The sequence below is a fragment of the Phoca vitulina genome, unplaced genomic scaffold (genome assembly GCF_004348235.1).
Source record: "Phoca vitulina isolate PV1807 unplaced genomic scaffold, GSC_HSeal_1.0 scaffold2, whole genome shotgun sequence".
NCBI classification, from domain to species: Eukaryota; Metazoa; Chordata; class Mammalia; order Carnivora; family Phocidae; genus Phoca; species Phoca vitulina.
In genome coordinates, this window is record NW_022589705.1 from 31,372,309 (window position 1) to 31,389,494 (window position 17,186).

At 40.9% G+C, this 17,186-nt stretch overlaps 1 protein-coding gene across 1 annotated transcript in view; it reads left to right on the forward strand.

Moving 5' to 3' along the window:
* The first annotated feature begins 8,586 nt into the window (after positions 1–8,586).
* Positions 8,587–17,186, forward strand: part of SYDE2 (synapse defective Rho GTPase homolog 2) — a 46,213-nt gene continuing 37,613 nt past the window's right edge. Inside the window, exon 1 of the mRNA XM_032424772.1 lies at positions 8,587–9,397. Within this exon, the coding sequence (XP_032280663.1) occupies positions 8,650–9,397 (748 nt within the window). The 5' untranslated portion in view covers positions 8,587–8,649. The remainder of the gene's footprint in view (positions 9,398–17,186) is intronic.

Below are 17,186 nucleotides of genomic sequence, written 5' to 3' on the forward strand. Positions count from 1 at the left end.
GTTTTATATAATAAAAAGAGTCTAGCATACTTTCTGGATTACCTGAAATAGTTAATAAATAAGCACTTATCTGAAGTTTCCTCTTTACATATAACTGAATAATCAGAAGATGATTTTTAATCAGGAGAGACATTAGTAGGCAGTTTTTTATTTGTTTTTCCCCCAAATTGGTTCCCTGCTAGTCCAAAATGTTAGGTAATATGTAGCTCCTTACCTTGTGCCTTAGAGAAAATCTCTAGTAAAAGAATACAAAAGGCTAAATATGTGTTTACTTAGTTATCTCTTGTGGTGTAATTATGGTTTTTCTTAGTGGCTTCTTACCTATAAGTAATGCTCTTTCGTTTTGTTTACATGAAAGAACTATGAGTTTCCAGTAGGAGATGAAAGGAAGTTATTTCTAACTGCTGAAAATGTTTTTGTTTTCTGACTGGTAGCGGCAGGTTGAGGTTGTTTATTTAATTTTGTTAAGTCTAGATTTGAACCCATTTGGTAGTTGATAGAGAAAAGTAAACTTTAAGTAAGAAAGTTTTTATTTGTATTTATTTGTTAAATATGTAGAATTAAAATCTCTATTGAAAAACTGGGATATGGTACGTGAAAACATTTCTGACAGCGAATACCTAATGAAACACATTTCAAGCTATTCTTATTTGCATCTACAATCTTCTTTTAATGTTTCCCTTAAAACATTTTCTTTTGAACTGACATTTTCCATGAATATTAGCTGGGAGTATAGTTAAAAGGGCAGGGAAATAATGCTCCTTTGTTTAAAAAATGGAGACATAATTTGCTTACCATAAAATGCACCATTTTAAGTGTACACGTCCGTGGTTTCTAGTATACTTACAAGGTTGTGCAAACATCACTGCGATCTAATTCAAGAACATTCTCATCAGCCTAACAATAAACTCACACCCTTTAGCAATCATTCATCATTCCCCTTTCTCCCAGCCCCAGGCAACCGCTAATCTACTTTCTCTCTCTATTGATTTGCTTATTCTGGACAGTTCATAGAAATGGAATCATACAATATGTGGCCTTTTGTGGCTGCCTTCTTCTTCTTCTTCTTTTTTTGTTTTTTTTTTAAGATTTTATTTAGGGGCACCTGGGTGGCTCAGTTGGTTATATGTCTGCCTTCAGCTCAGGTCATGATCCCAGGGGCCTGGGATCAAGCCCGGCATCAGGCTCCTTGCGGGGAGCCTGTTTCTCCCTCTCCCTCTGCCTGCCGTTCCCCCTGCTTGTGCTCTCTCTCTCTGTCAAATGGATGAATAAAATCTTAAAAAAAATAAAGATTTTATTTATTTATTTGAGAGAGAGAGTGAGAGAGCATGAGCAGGGGAGAGGGTCAGAGGGAGAGGGAGAAGCAGACTCCCCACTGAGCAGGGATCCCAACACGGGACTCGATCCCAGGATCCTGAGATCAGGACCTGAGCAGAAGGCAGACGTTTAATGGACTGAGCCACCCAGGCGCCCCTGTGGCTGACTTCTTTCACTTAGCATAATGTATTCAAGGCTCATTTATGTTACCTCTTTTAATTCTCTTAAAGATACCTCATAGAACAATAGCAATCAGTTTTACCATGAAGGAAATGGAAACATACGTTAACTTGCTCTTGGACATGAAAATCACATATTCACTCAACGAATATATATGGAACATCTACACATGCCAGAAATATTCTACAAAGTGGGGTTATGGCATTTAGGGGTGGTGATGGTGGTGTCACTTAAATCAATAGACATCTAATGTAATATTAAATAGAAATAAGTACAATGAAGAAAAATAAAGCAAAATGAATGGATAGGAAACGTCAGGGGTATTATTTTAGGTAAAGTGGTTAGGGAAGGGCTCTCTGAGCCGGTAACATTTGAGGTGAGACTTGAATGGAGGGAGGAAGTCGCACAGAGGGAACAGCAAATGCAGGCTCAGAGACAGGAGTGGGTTTGGTGTGTTGGAGGAACGAGGAAGCCAGTGTGACTGGAGGGCAATGAGAGGAGGAAGGGGAAGAGATAGGTAGGAGGGCGGAGAGTTGACCTCAGGTAGGCACAGGTGCAGCAGCTCATCTGTCATAAGGGGCCCCGAGGTGGAATATCGGAGTGCAAATAATGCTAGCTGGAAGATCTGGTGGTGGGGGGATGAGGCAGTTCTCTCCTGAATGTTTCTGTTACTTCAGTGTAACAAAAAAGAAAAGTGATAACTGACAGTGAGGAGGGGAGAGTGGTGCCAAAAAGTTGAGAAAGAGGGGCGCCTGGGTGGCTTAGATGGTTAAGCGTCTGCCTTCGGCTCAGGTCGAGATCTCAGGGTCTTGGGATCGAGCCCCATGTCGGACTCCCTCCTTGGCGGGGAGTCTGCTTCTCCCTCTCCCTCTGCTTTTCCCCCTGCTCGTGCTCTCTCTGTCTCTCCTTCTCAAATGAATAAATAAAATCTTAAAAAAAAAAAAGTTGAGAAAGAGACGAGAATGAATGGACTAAGGATTTTTAGTGGAGTCATTTGGCAGCACTGAGGGACCACTGGAAGGTTGTAATGTGTTTTTCTCCAGCCACTAAAGTCATCCAAGTATCAACATGAAGTTTGTGGGAAAGTTAGTTGTAACCAGGGTTGAAGCTTCGCCAAGTGAGGAGGACAGTGGGAGAGAGGACAAGAAAGTTGAGGATGTATGCAAGGGAGTGATTGTACAGGGACCGTGCGTGCAGTCCAAACTGGGAGAAGAAAGGACAGAAGAGGCATGATTGACTGGAGGGATAGTGGGATCAAAATATTGTTGGAGCCTGAGTGCTGGAAGGAATGAGCTAGAAAATAGGAAGTGGTGTCTGGAGAGTTTGCAAGTATTGGTTATGACAAAGTCTAATGTAGGACTCAGACTGGGTGGCTGAGGTGGGTGGAGGACAAGATTATTAGAAAAGTTTAAAAAAATAATAGGCCGGGTTATTGGATCCTTCTTGTAAATAACGAAATCACCAATAATAATGACAAGAAAAATGGCAGAGAGATAGTGAGGCAGATGCTAGAATGAACGAAGGGGAAGGTGGCAGATGACAATAAAAAGCAGAGGCAGCAGGTGGTATAGTTTAATGCCATGTATTTCAAGAGAGATGTGGATTTTCAGGAAGAAGGAGGAATAATGATCTGGAATTGGCAAAGGTGAGCAAGAGCTCACTCACCACGATCAGTGGTTTTGGGGTATGTGACTGATCAGGATTCGGATGCGAACTAGTTCTATCTGATTTCAAATAATTTCTATTATACCACTTCAGATTTGGATTAGAATTGCAGTCCTTAGACCTAGATTTCAATTTTCTCTTGCTATCCCTGCAGTGTATACCATTTGGCCACCCTCAAAATTATGTTGCTTTAAATAGTTGCCAAGATCCACTTGGAAAGTTGGATTCCTGTTAAAAAAAGTCCATATCGTGCAATTGGTTAATAGGTTGAAGAAACTGAATCCTCTGGCTTGTACTTTCCCATAGTCTGGATTTTATAATTGCATCCCCCTGGTGTTAATATGCTCCTCTGTTCTTTGCAATTCCTGAAAGTTGGTAATCAGATCTTAAGGCTGATCAAACTCAGGTTCATTTCTGGTAAGAGGTGGTGGTGTGTACTTGACCAGAAGCCATGTAATGTCAGGCTGTCTCTCTCTCGGTGATGCGAGTAGCCACTTGTGATTTTTGTCGAGCTCTATTATTAGATCCAGTATTTCATCAGAACAAAAAATGTTGGTATTGCACCAATTCTTTTTATTAGATTAACAGCTTTGAAAAAAAAACAACAACACTACTTCTCTCCATCAACTGTGAGTTACCCAGAGATACAAATCACTTAGGAAGGACAGGCTATACCCTCAGTTTACTTCTAAAAGAGGCTTATCTGCCAGTGCCTGTGGTTTTAAGGATGCATATATTTTGCCTTTAAAGTATTTAATTGAGTTTGTCCTACTTTCAAAATTAGACTACCTTTACTGGATGCAGTTGCACATTGTGGCTTAATATTTACAGTTAAAGGGGAATATATTACAGGATTTAGTTCTAACACCTTTGAAGAGGACTGCACAGAAAAGCATTCAAATCTTCAACAAGCAGCTTTCCAATGATCTGCTGCATTCACAAAAGCTCATAAAATATTAAACTCTTCTGAAAGGTGACCAACTAAATAATTTATGAAAACAAAGTTTCAGGTCAGTGCAAGTGCGGTTATAGCAAATGGATATTCTATTTTTCTCTACAGGGAAATGTCCCAGGGCTGTAGGCTGTAGTGGTTTTGGAATCAGATAGATGAGGTTTGAATTTCCCTTCACTTATTATGGTGACTTTGAGGAACTTACTCTACATACCCTAAATATACAACAAGAAGGTGTGAAATAGTGAATATTCTAAAACATTATGCATTTCTAAAACATTAGAAAATACATATGTATTTGGCAAAAGCCTCCTTTTTATTCCTTTGGTTCAAGGTAGGGGATGAGGTAAGGAACATGACTAATTGCCAGATATTGTTAATTATGGAAAAAAATTAACAGTAAAAAATGCTGTAATCAGGATGTGCCATCTTTGAGTATCAGGGCGGTGGCACGCTGGTCAGTTTTGGGCTAAAACCCTTTTAACTCAATATTGATGGAATGGCATCATGGCAGACCAGGCAGGTCTATACCAGAGGATCCCTAGAAGGCAGTTTAGAGAGAGAGAGAACTGGGCAAATGCCAGAGTTAAACTTGTCTTTGGTTCCACTAAGCAGTGGAAGACTGAACAGCAGTGAGACAGAAATGCACTCTAAATTGCTTAGAAAATAACCATAACATACCTAGACATTTGCTTTGTATTACTGTTAAACTTAGCCTTCTGTCTCAACCTGTCTTGCTTCCCACCCCTTCTCCCAGACTGAGTCAGTACTACCCCACCCCTAGGTTGGCTCCCTGCCTTACTGGAGTCCCATTATCCCATGGTTGTTTCATCTTTTGTGACTGTGCCGACATAGTTGTTAATTCACAGGGCATCAAAATGATTTCCAAGTCAGTGAGAAACAAGTACAAACACTGGAAAATGTATCCCCACCCCTTAATTTTCATAGGAGTCTGTTGATTAGAAATATATGAAAATTGAGATAACTGAGGGAATGGGGTAAAACTTAACACAAAAAGGATTTTACAAAGTATAACTTATGTTCATATCTTGTCACTGTCTTAACTATATGTGTAATGTAAATTCTGTGGGTACTGTCTTTGTAGAGTTACATTTTTGTAAACTTTTTATTGAAGTGTAACACATACAGTGGGATTTGCATTTTTAAGGTCATTATTTAGTGTCATATAGCCTTGATCGCCTTATTAATTTCTGTTTTGACCCTTTAAAACACTTCTTAAAAATTGTGAATTTATGCAATAGAACATTTTCCCCTTCAAAGTGTCATTAAGTTCCGTTGTGTTCAGACTTAGTTCTGAGTAATGTGTAGAACAATGTGTAGTATTTGATATTGGCCAATGTATTTATAACTCCTGAAATCAACAAGTTGACAAGCTGAATTAAAGAAGTTCAACCTAGACCTTCAAGGTTATATTTTTTTATTCATGTTTACACATATATGCAACTTATGGTATACTTCACAACTGTTAACTTACAAAGAATAAACAGATTTTGTAACCAAGAGTTGGAATGGAAACAATTTCTGAGATAGAGATCAAATTGTGTTTATAGACACCATTATTGGCAGATTTACTGTCAGTCATTTCCTGTGGGAATATTTCACTGGGACATAATTGTCTGCCTTGATTATTCATTAAATAGCCTTTGCTCCATGGAATAAAAATACTGTAGGACTATGAATAGTAATGCATGCAAATTATAGTTTAACATTTCACAGTATTTTCCTAGATGAGGATTTAGATTATTTAACAAAGTATTTCTTACTCATAACTAAAAGAATTTTAAAACAACACCAATACAATATGGTCTAGTGGAGAGTTAGGCAATAGACTGGAAATTAAAGCTGTTTGTTTCCTCTAAATTAAAACTGTCATTAATTCAAGAATATTTATTTATCATGTACATACATAAGATGCTATACTTATGCTCTGTGGAGAATACAGAAGTCAATGATAAATAGTCTCTGCCCTTAAGGAATTTATGATTTTTCTTGTAGGAGAGATAAGGCGTGCTTTGTAGACAAAAACCAATAAATATACTATGAATGGATATGAATAAAGTACTCCTGGAGTTTGGAAGAATGAGAGATCATGTCCATCTGGAACATCAGAGATGACTTCTGAGAGGTGGTTGAGTCGAGTCTTAAAGGATGGGTTAGATTTTTGCAAATAGAAATGCAGGTAAAATTATTCCAGGAGGCAGGGACTAAGTACTAAGGAAAGTAGTATATATCAAAGCACATTTAGAGATTGGAGTCTTTAACTGGTGGGGAAAAAAAACTTCCAGCCAGAAGCCTGCTTCTTCCTCTCCCACTCCCCCTGCTTGTGTTCCTGCTCTCGCTGTGTCTCTCTCTGTCAAATAAATAAATAAAATCTTTAAAAAAAAAGAAAAAGAAACTTCCATAAATATATTTGGAAATTGGATAAGTTAGGACCAAAAAAAATTTTTTTTAAAGTAACTTCTGTCCAAGGTGGGGCGTGTGGGACTCCAACCTACCACCCCGAGGTCGAGTAGCATGCTCTACCGACTGGGCCAGCCAGATGCCCCAGGACTAAATTCTTTTATTTAGTTATGCAAGCATTCATTTATGCAACAAGTATTTCTTGAATTCTTATTATGTGCGAGTACTGTGCTGGGAGTTAGGAGTACATTCATAAGCTACTCAGACAAAGGCCCTTCCTAATATGTAAACATTAAAAAAAAATGTAACTGGGGGCATCTGGGTGGCTCAGTCAGTGAAGTGTCTGACTTGGGCTCAGGTCAGGATCTCAGGGTCCTGGGATGGAGTCCTGCAGGGCACGGGACTGCGGGCTCAGTGGGAAATCGGCTTCTCCCTCTCCCTCTGCCCCACCCACCTCGTGCTCTTCTAATAAATAAATAAATAAATAAAATCTTTAAAAAAATATAACTGAAATCAGAGGTGACAGTGACGATGATTCTTACCAATCAGGGATAGGTCCATTCACCTGTGGCAACTGTTAACACAGAATACGGGATTTCATGTTTTTGAGAGAGCTGATATTTCCAAAGAACACCGTTTCCCAATTTTAACCCAATTGTTTCTCAAACAAGTTTTCATTAAAATGACGTGTAAGCGGGGTGATGGGGGGCACTATTTCTGCGGCTCCATTTTACAAGGTTGATAATCAGAATTTTGTGGTAGCATGCATTCATTAAAAAAAAAATAGACTTAGGGGGACAAGGTGGTGATTTTTTGGGCAAAAGGATTCTTCCTAACTGAAAAGGAATCGTTGCAAATTTCCTTTACATAGCTAGCTCCCCGTGTCATTAAAATGATTAGGAACGTTTCTAGAACACATTGCACTAAGTGAGATACACCTGTACTCACATTGTGTCCGTCAAAACGATCTTTGTTTTCTCTCAAGCTAGGACTTGTTAGACACGCCTCGTGCAATGGTGGCAACGGGGAGGGGGTGAAGGTGACGGGGTGGCAGCCAGGAGGGCACTTTCCCTTTCTCCAAAACTTCGCAGCCTTCCAGCCGAGACACCTTCCCGCTCATTCTTTTCTCTGCCTCAACTCTCACGGTCCGCCTATTCCCCCGGCCCCCACTCCTCACCACGCTCTGGGCGCTCCCTCTCGCGTCCCCGTGCCTACTTCAGCTCACTCTCGCCCTCCTCCCTTCCCGACCCTCCGCCGCGCTGCGCGCCCACCCGGGGAACGCAGCTCAGCAGCCGGCACACTGCGCGCCCCGTCGCGGCCCGAGGCTCCGGGGCATGCGCTCTGCGGCGCCGCCGCCCTCCCCCACCCCTTCCCGCGGCAGAGTTATGCCAAGTATGTGAGGAGCCCGCGAGGGCCAGCGCCGGTCATGGGGAGCCGCCGCCGTCGCCGCCGCCTCCGCGAGCGCAGATTTTTCCCGAACTGGGCTCCGTCCTCTTCCCGCAGCAGGGGCGAGCCTGGCTGTTGAGGCGGAGGGGATGGCGGACCCTCTGAGGAGGACGCTGTCCAGGCTCCGGGGGAGGCGGAGTCCTCGCGCCGCCGGGGGGCTCGGGCTCCGGGCGGCGGCTGCAGCTACCGTGGCGGCCTCCGCGGTTGCCGAGGGAGACGCTGGCCGTGCCCCGGACGCCTGCCCATGCGAGCACGCCCGCGGAGCCCAGCCGAGCGGGGAGCAGCCCCCGCCGTCGCCGCAGGCGTGGGGTCCCGAGGCGCGCGTCCCGGGAGGGCGCCCGGAGCAGTGGGGAGCGCTCGGGCCTCGTCAGCGCGGCGGGAAGGAGGCCCTCTCCTCGGGTCGCGGGCTCACTCGCCCCTGTCTGCACGCCCCGCCGGGCTCCGAAGGCAGCGGAGACGAGGAGGACGACCGTGAGGACGACGACGACTACTACGAGAACCTGCCCGGCGGCTCCCAGTCGGCGCCCAAGCCTGAGGGGGCGGAGGCGGAGCGGTGGCCCCCGCCTCCCCCGGCGGCGGGCTCCTCCCCGGGGGCGGAGGGCGGCCGCCTGGAGACAGGCAGGCTGCAGACCCAGTTGCGAGAGGCCTATTATCTGCTGATCCAGGCCATGCACGACCTGCCCCCTGACTCGGGCGCGCGGCGGGGCGACAGGGGTTGGGCGGATCGCGGCTGCCTTGTGGGAGCCCGGGCTCTGGGCCAGCTGCCTTCCCCCTGCGGCGCTGCGGACCGCCGAGCCTGCCCCCAAGACTGGCAGCGGGGAGGCGGTGGCCGCCCTCGGCAGCAGGTGTCCCCGCCCCGGTCGCCTCCAAGGGAGTCGGGGGGAGGCCGCCTGCGGACTCCTCGGATGCGGCTGTCCTGCAGCAGAAGTCTCGAGAGCCTCCGGGTGGGTGCCAAGCCTCCTCCCTTCCAGCGGTGGCCGAGCGACAGCTGGATCAGGTGCGGCGCGCGCGGAGACCTGGGCGAGCCCCCGCCACGTGGAGGCGGGATGGACGGCTGGAGCGGAGGCAGCGCCCCGGCCGCCGCGCCCTCCGGCCTCCTGACTCCGGGCTCCAAGGACCCCGGCCGCTCCTCGGGAAGCCCTTTCAGGGATCCTGCGGGGTCCGCTGTGGTACGGAGCGGCAAAGGAGACGGCCAGGAGGGGCTCCCCTTCCTCAAGCCTCCCGCGGTGACAGTCAAGAAGCTGCAAAAGTGGATGTACAAAGGACGTCTGCTGTCCTTGGGAATGAAGGGTCGCTCCCGGGGGACACCCCCCAAAGTCACGGGAGCGCAGGCAACCTCTCCAAATCTGGGCCCTTTGAAAATGCGTGAGAGCCAAGTCCTCTCCGTGCCTCCAGATCAAAGAATTACTCTAACAAGTAGGTTCCTTTGCAGTCAAAATGCTAACTCTTTGCGTCTTAATGTTTACCAACTGGGCTTCGCTTAAGAGCGAAGAATAAGGTCTGTTTCTGCAGACAGGTACGTGCCGGTGCCAGTGTCACGTAAGGGGCAGCTGGATGCACCGGGTTACTTAGTATAATGCATTCACTTGTTTTGCCTTTTTCTTTTCTTTCTCTTCCTTCCTTTTCTTTCCTTTCCGACAGTGGCATGAAGAACTTGGGGTTTTTGTTTTTTCTTCTCTAAGAACCAGTGTGCCTACTCTGCAGCACAACAGTGAGTAAAGGTTAAGTTCACCACATGCTTTTAGTATAGAGTTGGGCGGTGCTGCCTTGATTTTTATTCTTTGTGGCTCTAGGCAAATCCGTAGACTTGGTGGGGTTTGTGAATTTGAATTTGATCCAAGGAAGACTTTATGGGCTTCATAAACTCATTTTACTCATTACACGTTTTTTTTTTTTTCCCTCTCTCCCAGGCGCGCGTGCACACAACACAGACACACACAACCAAAACCCCAAAACAAACCAAACAAAAAAAAACACTGTCAAGTAAAATTTCTTTTTAGTCACGTAGGATTTCACATACTTCTCTTCACCTTTCCTCCCTCCTCCCTCCCATAAAAAACTAACAAAGTGAGTAATCTTTTTATTGTGGAAAATCAAGGGCACTAGTATTTTAATCAAAAAAAGATGTCTCATGTACTTCTAAGAAAGTGCAGACTTTTAAAGTCATTTGTAAACTTAACTATATTTGCCCTTATAAATAGGATTTTCCTCCCGATTTTGTATGTACATGATTTTTAATTTTCACTGAAGGTTTAGAGTACCAATTCTAGAAATCTTTTAATTATGTTGTAAATAGTAAAAATTCTTTCCTGAAAGAAGTATAATACCTTCGAACTGAGTCCAAACAACATGATCCTTTGAGCTACAATCTTAAATACAAAGACTTTTAGTGAACATAAAGACTTACGTGTCATTAATTGTTTAAAAAATATTAGATGGTGAAATGTAAAAAGTATTCAGAGTACTTGGCATTTTCTCTGCCTTGGCTCAAGTCATGATCCCACGGTGCTGGGATCGAGCCCCGCATCTGGCTCCTTGCTCAGTGGAAAGCCTGCTTCTCTCTCTCCCACTCCCCCTGCTTGTGTTCCTGCTCTCGCTATGTCTCTCTCTGTCAAACAGAAAAAAAAAAAAATCTTAAAAAAAAAAAAAAAAAGAATTACAAATCCTCCAGGGCTGGGTTTATACACATTAACTTTGTTTAATCAATAAATGCAAAACAGTGGGGAGAAACAAAGTTCACAAAACTTCTAATCACACAGTGAAGACAAATCAAATGATTCATTTAAAGCTTATACAGACTTGGAAAGTTTTTTTGAATCTATAAATCTCTAATCCATACCTGTCAATTTTTTCCCTCAAATTTATTCCATTTCACTTGAATAAAAGGATGACAGGATGTAAATTTTTTTGTAAAGAGAGGTGTGCTTTATTAAGCTAAATTCATATTAAAATATGCATTTGCAGGGGTAAATGTAATCATATTTTATTGCCACTATAGCTTTATTTCCCATGATCTTGGTTCAGTTAACTCTTTGTAAGATTGTTAAATTTCAGCCATAGCAAAAATCTGCATAAAACTTTAGTCAAATATTTTTTACCCTTTTGTTGCAAAGGTTAAACATTTACCATCTGATGGCTTTTAAGGCCCTCAGTTATAGAGTAAATAAACATTCAAGGATTTTAAAAGTAATAATAAATGTAGTAATGCTTAAGAATGAATTCATTGATTTTTTTTTCATTGAGAAACTAAATGGAAGTAACTTTAAAAGAAATTAAAATGAAACATTAGAATTACTGTGTGGTAGTATTTTAGATATTTTACAAGAAATCTAAGCAAAAGCTTGGATAATTTCTGGTTTAAACACCTTTCTCAGATGTTATTTAATGTTTTGTAATCAGATGTTATTTCCTTTCAAATTTTTTAGGAAAGATAAAAATACTTTGTGTAATGTTTACATATCTAGTATAGATTTGGAGAGTTAATCTTGTTTTTTAACTATTTTTCATGAAGTTAGTTTAACTCATTAAAACAATTCTGGATACTTTATGTGGTTCTCATATTTACCCCCTATGACACTTGTCATTTAACAACAACAACAAAATAAATGGGTTAAGTAGTTTGCTCAAGGTCACTCAAACTAGTATATGATTTGTATATACTGGTATATGGATTCAAACAATTACACCGATTCAGACTTAGGTCTCTCTGACTCCAAAACCTATATTTATTTAAGGTTAAACAGATGCTAAGTTCTTTAGAGGTCTGATCCAACAAATTCTATTATGTTGCTTGGATTGAGGAGATGAATGGAATTTCAGCAAGGTTTAGAAGGGTAGGTAACAACCTCAAAGTTGCAAAGATGAAGGAGTTCTCATAGATTTTAAGACAATTTTTTAATCAATATGTTTTAAACCTTTACCTTTAAATAACTTTAGTTCAGATTGATGTTACTTGGATTCTACTTTTTTTTTTTTTTTAACATTTTTTCCGGATTCTACTTTACAGTCATGTTTTCTAAAAATTAATTGGGCAGTCCAAATGAAGCAGTACATTCTAGATTGTATAAAGATGTTAAATAGATTAAAAGGTTAATATCACACTTTTCTATACAGTATTATTTATGAGGATATTTTGTTTTAAAAAATGATACAGAATTTATAATATAGAATATATAATGGGATAGAGATACCTAATTTACCTAATATCTAGGTATTTTGGAAATTTTTAGACTATATAACAAATGGATTTTCTATTTTGACTTCTGGCTCCTACTAAGAACCTCTAAAACTTGAGATAGTTTAATAGTGCCAGTGATTTGGTGCATTGGGTATGTAGTGTTCACAGATTGGCCAATTTGTTCTTAATTGAGATGATTATTTAAGAAATCTAAAGTCATTACACGTGGTAAATATTGTCAAGTTTCTGCAAGCCTTAAGATTACAAAGGAATTTTAATCTATTTGCCAACTATACTTCATTAAAAGTCTTTATAAATAAGTTTAATTAGCATATAGTACTCAGAAGGAAATTCAGAAGCACTAGGTTGAGCTGTTTCAGCCTTTTATTGCTTTAAAAATAGCCTTTTTAAAAAGATTTTATTTATTCATTGAGACAAGAGATACAGAAAGAGAGCACGGGACCCGATGCGGGACTCTATCCCAGGACCCTGACATAATGACCTGAGCAGAAGACAGACGCTTAACCATCTGAGCCACCCAGGCGCCCCTAAAAATAGCCTATTTTGACTCTACTTTTGCTGCTACACTGTCTGTGAAAGGAAAACTTTAGGGCATGTAACTTGTTAATATTTTTGTCTAAAAATATTATACAAAAGAATTGTAGGCAATTCTTTTAAAATAGTATAATTAACTGGTATAATCTTGTGTAATATACCTTAAAGTGAAGTTGACATTTATCATGTGGAGTCCCATCTGTTTCTTCTCTTTTCTCAAGTATTTGTAGCTCTGATTTCTTATCTTTATGAGCTACATGATCTTTATGGATTTTTTTCAACAAAATCTTTTATGCATTAGCCCTCTTCACGATTAGTAACAATATGCATATAATTTTTTACTGTCTTCTAGTTTTATTTTTATTTATTTTATCTATTTTTTTTTTTAAAGATTTTATTCATTTGAGAGAGAGAGAGAGTGGGCATGCTCAAGCAGGGGGAGGGGCAGAGGGAGAGGAAGAAGCAGGCTCCCAGCTGAGCAGGGAGCCCAATGTGGGGCTCAATCCCAGGAACCTGGGATCATGACCTGAGCTGAAGCCAGATGCTTAACCGACTGAGCCACCCAGGCGCCCCTGTCTTCTAGTTTTAAATCCTCCTCTGAGAAATTCTGCCGTTGTGGCCCTAGAAGCAAGTCCAGTTGCTTTTTTTGGGGGGGGGGGGGGGACAATGCCGTAGAACACTAGAGTTGCTGGTGGCAGGAAAACTCTGAGAATTACAAATTCAGCAGAAAATAGTGTGTTGATTTGAAAGTCCTACATTTCTAAGTGGAGTTTATTTTTTGAGAATTTCCAAGGCTATTTTCTACACCATTGCCACTCAAAGTGTGGTTATGGAGCAGTGCTTTTTAAAGTTAATGTGCATATGAATTCCCTGAAAATCTTGTTAAAATGCAGATTTATAGGTGGGAGGTGGGACCTGAGATTCTGCATTTTAACAAACACCCAGTGTAGATGCTACTGTTTGGTACATACTTTGAGTAGTTAGGTTCTAGAGTTCCCAGTGCCCCCATCACCTATCTTGATACATTTGTTAAAGTTTTGAAAAAGCATTCTACTTTATTCTGATACCTGATTCTTAAACTAATCCCTATTAGAACAAAGCAGTTGAGCTCTTTCTGCTTCAATTTTGTTATGTATACATTTATATTTACTACTTGCCTGTGACAGGTTTAAGCAGTTCCCTCTATATGGGTCTCATCTTGCACCAATAAATGTGAGATTTTGCAATCTTCCAGAGAGGGGGCCATATAGTATACTGGTTAACAGAATAGGGCCTCTGGGTTTCTGATTAGACCCCACCACTTACGTTACCAGGCTTGTGACCTTGAACAGGTTATTCAACACTGCAGAGCCTCAGTCCTCAGGTTGCTGTGAGGATGAAAAAAGATAATCCATTTGGTACCATGCTTGATGCTTAGTTAGCTGTTATCAAGAGAAAGGCAAGCAGGCTTTGTGAGAGTACTACCTTGCCCAGATCATAAGGATTCTGGATGGAGAGTGAAATGATCAGAAGTTGAGGAGTACTGCCTTGAAGAACACTGGGAGTTGAGCTGGAACACACCCCTTTAGGGGCACTTATTTATTCTGCTCATCTTTTCTTTTGTGCATCTTTGTCGTGCTCCTCCCCCTTACTTTTGTGGAACTGAAAACAGTCTCAGGGTTTTCTTCTCTACTGTCCCAAAAGCTAGCACACAGCTTTTTTCTTAAGGGTTTTGTTGCTAGTCACAAGGGAGGAAACATAAAAGATAGAAAAATAACTTTCTTCCTTTCCATTGTACCCATTTCCTCATTTAGATTTATCTGGAAAAGAGAAAGACACTTATAAGTACACTCATGCATAAACCTAAGGTTTCAGTTTATTCTAGTCATTTCTTCTGGGCTGCCAGGTTTGACTCTAAGCAGGGCTGTTTGTATTTATTTAAACTCTAATACAGTATTTGTAAGAATACTTTTATTTAGGATTTTTAAAAGAGAAGTAAGCAAAAGCAACAGAGTTTGTTTCTGCAGTAGGACTTTTTTATTTTATTTATTTTTTTAAAGATTGTTTTTATTTATTTGACAGAGAGCACAAGCAGGGGGAGCAGCAGAGGGAGAGGGAGAAGCAGGCTCCCCCCTGAGCAGGGAGCCCGATGTGGGGCTCAATCCCAGGACCCTGGGATCATGACCTGAGCCGAAGACAGATGCTTAACTGACTGAGCCACCCAGGCACCCCTGCAGTAGGACTTTTTTAAATGATGAAAAGTTGTCTTATATAGGTACATTTTCATTGAGGGTTGAAATATGTAATTTCTCAGAAAGTTTGCTGATGATTTTGAGCTGGAATACTAAATGTTTAGTAAGTCATTTTAATTTATTATGAAACCATTGAGAACACAAAATTGGCTTGAGTAGTTCACTACTATGTAGAATATTTTTCTGAGTGAAAAACTTAATTGCCACTTCTACATTCTCTTACAGATTTTCAACGTAAAATGACTTTAATTAGTCATTTAATTAATTATATCACAATGTGTATAATTATAAGGGAATAAAGACTTTTTTGCCTTGCCACTTTGCATACTATTTTGATATCTTTTTTACTTGTTTCTTTCAGTGTGTGTGTGTGTTTATATATGAATATGGCTGTAGGTAAAGCTAACAGAAGCTAAAGGTAGTTCAAACTTATGCTAGTAGGGTTTAACATTAATTTTAGCATAAAAGGGAGTAAATAGAAGATTGCAAATAGTTTTCCATTTCTGTGTAATTAACATTCATATTCATCCCTTTAGTTAATGAAAATAAAAATGAAATGTTTTAAATTCTTTATAAATAATTGCTCAAATAAAATTTAGTGCCCTGTAGGCGTTTCTTATATTTCAGTTTTAATAAATGAATAAATTTGGCCTTTGTCAGAAATCACAATAATGTACCTATTTACCTCTAAATTTCACCTTCAGCATCATGTACTATTTTGAATTATTCAGCAATAGCAGTCAGACTGTTTGGTTTCAAGTTCTTGTAGTTTATAGTTTCATGAATAGTTGCATAGTATCTCGTGTAATTATTCCTTTTAATATTATACATTAGGGGTGCCTGGGTGGCTCAGTCGTTAAGTGTCTGCCTTTGGCTCAGGTTGTGATCCCAGGGTCCTGGGATCGAGCCCCAGGGTCCTGGGATCGAGCCCCACGTTGGGCTCTCTGCTCCGCAGGAAGCCTGCTTCTCCTTCTCCCATGCCCCCCGCTTGTGTTCCCTCTCTCGCTGTGTCTCTCTCTCTCAAATAAATAAAATCTTAAAAAATATATATACATTAAATACTCATGTCAATAGATGTGTCAATTTGCATAAGTATGGGATGCCAGTAGCTTTGTTTTTGTCATTGCAGTTCCTTGGAATGCAGTACAAGTAGAAGCATGTCTGTTTCATTTAAAATGCATGTCAAAAAACTCTATAGGACTCAAAATAATTTATCTAACTATATAAAATGTTGGATCTTTTGAGAGACATCTGAGAAAAAGATACAATAAGATGTGACTCCTAGCCATTCTGAGTTGTATAATTTTGTACTTTTGGCTTAAAATTTACAATTGTGTAAAGACTACAAATAATATCTCGTGAATGTCTGAAGTGCTATTAAATAATATGGGATTTGGGCTTAAATGTGAAATAGATTTAGTTTTTAGTACACTTGGACAAAGATGTGGCCACCAAAAACCCAGAGGCCTCAGTGATTCATGAGTATGTGTTGATTTTCAGTTTTTAATTTCTTTAATTTTAAAGGAGACAGAACCAAGAGGACTCTTGAATCTTCATGTTTTTCATTAATTAAACTAAATCAATTCAAGATACTTACTGAATATGTGTTACATGTTTGCATGTTAAATCTTGGAGGGTAGAGGTGTGTAATCTCTTAGTTGTAGCCCAGGTGTACTGCTAACAAACTTTGGAGTCAGAAGAGTTTATTTTGAGTGCTGCCTCTCCCATTTATGAACTAGGTGGTCTTGGGCAAGTTACTTTATTTTTCTGAGTAGTACTATACAGTTTTCAAAATATTTCCAACATTATCTCACTTAATTCTTACCAGCAGCCACCCTATAAGGTTAACTGGGTTGATATTATCACCATGTTCAGAAAGGGCTGCCTACTTCCCTACTTTTTGGTGGGTAGCATGGTATAGGAGAGCAGGTATAGGAGAGCATGGATTTTAGGGTTAGACTGGCTTAAATTTGAATACTATAGCTAGCACATTGACCGTATTCCTCATTTTTTCTGGCTTATGGAAATAATCATACCTGTCTTAGCATTTTTGTGGAGGCTTAAACGACGTTAAAGGCTTTCTTACTGTTTTATCTCTCATTGCTGATATACAGTAGGCACTCAATAAATAAATGCATAGTAGGCATTCATGGGAGCTTCCTTCCCTTTTGTGTCCTAGTCTATTCCTGCCTCTGGAACTAGTGGAACTTGAAGCTCAGGTGCTGTTTGAGGGTTGTTGTTT